We start from the raw sequence: 6,905 nt of genomic DNA on the forward strand, positions 1-6,905 counted from the left end.
AGAGAGAGAGAAAGAGACAGGGATGGGGAGAAAGAGAGAGAGAGAGAGAGAGAGAGAGAGAGAGAGAGAGAGAGAGAGGAAGAGACAGGGATGGGGAGAAAGAGAGAGAGAGAGGAAGAGATGGGGAGAAAGAGAGAGAGAGAGGAAGAGACAGGGATGGGGAGAAAGAGAGAGAGGAGAAGGGGGTTTAATATTGTTTTGTAGTATTTACTCTTTTGGGTCACTACTTAGATATTCCCTGTTTGACAAGGTAAAGACTTGGCTAACACTAGTTCACTTGAGTGACCTAACTTAATTAACCTGTTAGGGCTAGGGGGCAGTATTGACACGGCTGGATAAAAAACATACCCGATTTAATCTGGTTACCACTCCTACCCAGTAACTAGAATATGTATATACTTATTACATATGGATAGAAAACACCCTAAATTTTCTAAAACTGTTTGAATGGTGTCTGTGAGTATAACAGAACTCAAATGGCAGGTCAAAACCTGAGAGATTCCTTTACAGGAAGTGGCCTGTCTGACCATTTCTTGAACTTCTTTTCCATCTCTATCATTTACTAAGGATCTCTGCTCTAACGTGACACTTCCCACGTCGTCCATAGGCGCTCAGAGCCCGGGAAAAACAGAATGTCGTCATCCCAGCCCCAGGCTGAAACACATTATCGCCTTTCTCAAGTGGCCGATCAAGGGACACTGGGCTTATGCGCGTGACCCCGACCGCCCCGCCTTTGGGATTTTTTTCCTCTGTTTGCCGAAAAGGAGATTCCCTGTCGGAATATTATCGCTTTCACGAGAAAAATGTCGTAAAAATTGATTTTAAACAGCGGTTGACATGCTTCAAGTACGGTAATGGAATATTTAGAATTTTATTGTCACGAATTGCGCCATGCGCGCGACACTTCTTTACTATTTCGGATAGTGTCTGGAACGCATCGAACAAAACGCCGCTATTCGGATATAACGATGGATTATTTTGGACCAAACCAACATTTGTTATTGAAGTAGCAGTCCTGGGTGTGCATTCTGACGAAGACAACAAAAGGTAATCAAACTTTTATAATAGTAAATATGATTATGGTGAGTGCTAAACTTGCCGGGTGTCTAAATAGCGAGCCCGTGATGCCTGGGCTATGTACTTAGAATATTGCAAAATGTGCTTTCACCAAAAAGCTATTTTAAAATCGGACATATCGAGTGCATAGAGGAGGTCTGTATCTATAATTCTTAAAATAATTGTTATGCTTTTTGTGAACGTTTATCGTGAGTAATTTAGTAAAATGTTAGCGAATTCCCAGGAAGTTTGCGGGGGTATGCTAGTTCTGAACGTCACATGCTAATGTAAAAAGCTGGTTTTTGATATAAATATGAACTTGATTGAACAAAACATGCATGTATTGTATAACATAATGTCCTAGGGTTGTCATCTGATGAAGATCATCAAAGGTGAGTGCTGCATTTAGCTGTCTTCTGGGTTTTGGTGACATTATATGCTGGCTTGAAAAATGGGTGTCTGATTATTTCTGGCTTGGTACTCTGCTGACATAATCTAATGTTTTGCTTTCGTTGTAAAGCCTTTTTGAAATCGGACAGTGTGGTTAGATTAACGAGAGTCTTGTCTTTAAATAGCTGTAAAATAGTCATATGTTTGAGAAATTGAAGTAATAGGATTTTTAACGTTTTGAAAATCGCGCCACAGGCTGCCAGTGGCTGTTACATATGGTGGGACGCAAGCGTCCCACCTAGCCCATAGAGGTTAAAAATCACCAATTTATGGTATCTAGTGTATAAACTGGTTTTAAAAAACATGAAAATAATATATATATTTTTTTACCTATATAGCCCCTATTCAAAAGTAATACACTATGTAGGGGATGCACACTACCACACAATGCCTATAAATACAGCCATTTGAAACCAACCGACACACACACACACAACTCCAAACAACAACCAATAAGACATCACTTCACACACTATTACAGTCAGTAAGGAAGGAGTGTTGACTGACTGACTGATATCAACAATGAATAGTAGTGGCATAGGACTGTAAACATTGCAGACTAATTTGTTAGTATTACATGCCTTTGCCATTTTGTTTGTTATGGGTAGGCTATTGATAGTGTAATCATAACTGAATAAAGCTGTATGAATGGCTGATGTAATAGATGTGTTGCACGATATTTGGTATTTGCATCAATACGGCACAGGACCGGCGAGTGGTGTACTCTCAGGTGCAGACTAGGTAGGTATGCTGCACGCGCACCAGAGGGAGCTCTACTGAACAACCGGTGCTTAGCAGATCCAACTACACAGACAGGGGAGAATGAATGGCCATCCCGCTCACAGAACCGAGCCTAACGCCAAAATTAATCAAAGCAGTCTTTGGAGCTGCTATCGAGCGCCATGAAGTTTCGATTGACATTTTCATAGCTACAGAAACGGTGCTGGACACGGTGGACAGGGATAATCGATCAAAGGCAGTGCCGTGGCAACATATGAGGCATATCATTCAGTAATCCTTGTTGAGAAATGTATTTTCACCTAAAGGTAAAATACTTCATTAATTTGCTTGTCATCTGTCTCTAGGCAAGTGCAGGCGAGACTACCTGCATGCTGAGTATTCTCGGATATCCCCGACCTTGGAGCAACATTGGCCTATTAGCAACACTGTTACATTGCCAGAGGCAAACCATGTCTTGAGAGACTACATGCTGAAAGGGAGAGACATGACTATAGGCTACGCACACTATAGGCTACATGTCCATGCCAAACACAGAGAGATCTGGTGACTCATGTTACATTCTAATCGGGCTGGAGTTTTTCAGTTCTAATTGCACATGTTCATTCAAGAAGGGTGCAATTGTGGCCCACAATTCGGTGCGTTCCTGCATGTGAGCTTTCCTGCATCTGCAGGAACTCTTTTATACTTCTATTGGTCAATTTTTTATTAGGACAGGCGGGAGGCGGGGGCGCTTCAGTACCTATGTGGCATTAATGCACAATAATGTTGGATGCCACCCGCCGAAACCCCACATTTGGGCACTGTTTTCCCGCAGTTCTGTTATCGACGGCGAGGGCAGGTGTTTAGCTTAGCCAGCTAGTCCTAAGGAGGACTCCGGTACACAGCAGGCAGGAGACGAGGGAGACACCAAGATAGCTAGCACACAGTGTCGCTAACTATCAAGGTAGCTAGTACACAGTGTTGCCCTAGCCTCTAGTCTGCTGCGCTAGCAGGAGGTGGGGACTACCGATATACAGTGTCCTTCACCTCCGTCTGTCATGCACGGTTTTCTCCGGTACACAGGAGGCGGGGGCAACACCGTGTGCTAGCTAGCTAGCTACCTAGCACACGGTGTTGTGTGTGCTAGCTAGCTACCTAGCAAGCTAGCACTGCTAGCCCACGGTGTCGCTAAGTAGTTAGCTAGCACTCAGTGTCACCCCAGCCTCCCGCCTGCTGTGCTAGTGGGAGGTGGGTGTGAGCGGTAGAGAGTGTCCTTCGCCCCCCCGCCTGTTTCCCACAGTTCTGTTAACAACGGTGAGGGCAGGTGTTTGACCAGGGGTGAAAGTAAGGCGGTAAATAGGAGGTGCACCGTGTCAGTAAAACGTGAGCCTATCACAATTAATACAACATGCCCAAAAAACTATAGGCTATTACACCACTATATAACGTTACTGCATGTCAGCCGCATGAACAAATAGTGAATTACCTGGAAACCGGGTGGGATACGCTCCAAATTGCATTGTGGTTTGAGGGTGGCCGAGAGCTCGCAGACAAGGCGGAAATGAGTGGCCGAGAGCTCGCAGACAAGGCGGAGATCAGTGGCCGAGAGCTCGCAGACAAGGCGGAAATGAGTGGCCGAGAGCTCGCAGACAAGGCGGAGATCAGTGGCCGAGAGCTCGCAGACAAGGCGGAGATCAGTGGCCGAGAGCTCGCAGACAAGGCGGAGATCAGTGGCCGAGAGCTCGCAGACAAGGCGGAGATGAGTGGCCGAGACCGAGGCGGGCGTTGACAAAAGTGGATGCATCAACTCAGGCTACAAGTGTAAGCCTAATCACAATCACAGAATATCATTGCAATACACGTAGGTGTTTTGTAACAGATGTCTCTTTCCATTCATCAAATTGGGGATGCATAGTGAACTGTTGGGGTTTGGATGCTGAAATTATTTTGTGAATGAACGAATGTATGTGGGTAGCCTACAGGGGCGACTTTGTTAAGTGATTGTTTGACAATCAGGTGAAAACATCATGACTGGTTGTGTTTATGTCACATTAGGCGGCGTGTCCATAAGGCTAGGGGAAGCTAAGCTTTCTCTAAAGTAAATGTTATTAAATTGGCCAAATTATATAGCCTAATTACCTTACTCCTGTCTATACAGAAAGAAATAAAATCATTCAAAATAGGCTACTACACCAAAAAGCATGATTTGACCACAGAGGATTATTAGCGTCCCAAAAAACAACCGTTTTCAAATCGCATAGCCTACAGTCGGAAGGGCCCGCAATTTGGGCAGTGCGTGTTGAAAATACCAAATAGATGATTGTTGAGTTGTGATTGTCACTGAAAAGCAGAGAGACCCAGCCAGGCGTATCGCAATATTTAAAACACAGTTGCGGAAAAACTGTTTGGAAATCAAATGGCTATTGCTGTAAAGAGATGACAATGAAAAGGATCCAGAGTGCTGCAGTGGTCTAAGGCACTGCATCTCAGTGCCAGAGGCATCACTACAGACACCCTGGTTCGAATCCAGGCTGTATCACACACGGCCGTGATTGGAAGTCCCATAGGGCAGGGCACAACTGGCCCAGCGTCGTCCAGGTTTTGCCGGTGTAGGCTGTCATTGTAAATAAGAAATTGTTCTTAACTGACTTGCCTAGTTAAATAACCAAAATACAGATTTTTTTTATTTATCAAAATTCTTCACTTAATTGTATTTGTCTCCCCTTCTCGTAGGCCAATTATATGGATCAGACAATATATTTTTATTGATATGTTTGTCAGTGTCAGCAGAGTAAGCTACCCTGTAATTTTTGTAGTATAAATAAATGCATGGGGCACTAAGGTTGTCCCATACCAGTAAGAAATATAATATAATTTCGCCCTTATTTTTTGACCCAGATTGAAAAGAGTCACACATGGGTGTTCATGAAGGAACCAATGGGATGCTCGAGGGGGGCGTTCCTGCAGGTGCACGAATGCCGACATGCAGGAACGCCCCGAATTGCGGGTTGCAATTGCACGCTATTGGTTCAATCAATCTCTCTCTGGCACACCATGTGCATTGAGTAGCCTAGTAATATGTGCGTTTTACAGTTCTCCCGTGATATAGGGCTAAAGCATATTGTTGGGCCATATACATTTAGTTGTGTGAATCATGTTGATTAATGCAATACAATGGTCAGATCAAACCAATAGCCTACATACAGTTCAGCGGATCTCTCTCACTCTCTGTGCGCCTGGTAAAGGCTGCTTGAACTCGTAATTGTGGATATATGAACCGAATGTCACTATTTTGATTTCTCCGTTTCTCATACCATGTTTTCAGGGAGACCACAAATAATGCCTCCGTTCCCATCCTGAACTACTGTCAAATAAAGCTATTCCAGTATAATATTATACATGCAATTTAGCAGACGCTTTTACCAAAAGCGACTTACAGTTATGCGTGCATTCATTTTACATATGAGTGATCCCAGGAATCAAACCCACCACTACCCTGGCTTTACAAGCGCCATGCTCTCTCTAACAACTGAGCTACAAAGGACAGGATAAAATGCAAAACGGCTAAAACATGGAATGTGAAAGACACACAGTATTCAGTGGCCAAAGAGGTAGGCTATGGAAAGACGGATGAGAAGATAGTAAAAGTTATTTTTTTACGTATTCTATTTTCCTTCTGCTTCCATTGCATAGAAACAGAATACGTAAAAATGCAAGCAGTTGACCAGCGGGCTTCAGTTGCTCACCTTTGTTAAAACTGATAGTCAAAGTTATTATCCACAACCTCAGCATGATTCAGCCGAGTGCATTCAAAATCACCTCGGCAAAGTCTGTTCTGCTCTGTAAAGACACCATCAATTCCCTCTAGAAAATAGTTTACTCGCCAACAACGGGAATATTGTTGTAATCCGTTGATCGTCAGTTGCAGGGGTTTTGCTTCGTCTCCGGTTCGCGTGCCCACTTGGCTTTTCCTTGTTTTGTGCTATCCCCACTTATTTCTTATTTTCTTCCCTTCGATGTCAGCCACTTTACTCTGGCTGCGTGTACAGCGCCGATCCGTATTTTCATTCATTAAGAGCGAATTCCTCTTGGTTTTTCTTCGTGCTACCTCTTTACACAGAATCAACAGAGATCGTACCCCCTACTCCAAAAATCACCGTGTTTTTACTCTGCGAGCGGGGAATAGCGCTTTTGTAAGAGTTGACTTGGGGAATTGCACATTGTAGCCTGGTCATCAGACTCAGTTATCCTCTTTCACGACTGTCCATTATTGCCAGGTGCCCTTCAACCAGTTTATTATTATTGTCTGTTTGTCATCAGTGATACGTGCAGTGGCTACCCATCATTCAGGGCAGGTGGGGCAGAGTCCTACCTGTTTTGAGCCCCTACTGTTTAGCAAAAAAAAAATATATATATATATATATATATATATATATATTTTTTTTTTTAGCTATATATTTATAAATATATATATATATTTTTTTGAGTTATACATATATATATTTTTTTTAGCTATATATATATATTGTTGTTGTTGTTTGCTGTTGCCTGTTTTGCATGTTATTTTGGTATTAATACGTTTCACATATCAGTTTGCAAACAATGTAATGAGAAAAAACAACATTGAGCTAATAAAGCAGCATACAAACATGGTCTCTTTTTTGCTTTCTTGAGCTTAC

General features: G+C 43.0%; 1 protein-coding gene across 2 annotated transcripts in view; it reads right to left on the reverse strand.

Moving 5' to 3' along the window:
• LOC106600495 (kin of IRRE-like protein 1) overlaps window positions 1-6,421 on the reverse strand; it is a 135,586-nt gene extending 129,165 nt beyond the window's left edge. For both annotated transcript variants that reach the window (XM_014191886.2, XM_014191884.2), the window contains exon 1: window positions 5,973-6,421. In XM_014191886.2, the coding sequence (XP_014047361.1) occupies window positions 5,973-6,018 (46 nt within the window). In that variant the 5' untranslated portion in view covers window positions 6,019-6,421. The remainder of the gene's footprint in view (window positions 1-5,972) is intronic.
• Window positions 6,422-6,905: the final 484 nt, after the last annotated feature.

This window comes from Salmo salar, chromosome ssa03 (genome assembly GCF_905237065.1).
Source record: "Salmo salar chromosome ssa03, Ssal_v3.1, whole genome shotgun sequence".
Taxonomy (NCBI): Eukaryota; Metazoa; Chordata; class Actinopteri; order Salmoniformes; family Salmonidae; genus Salmo; species Salmo salar.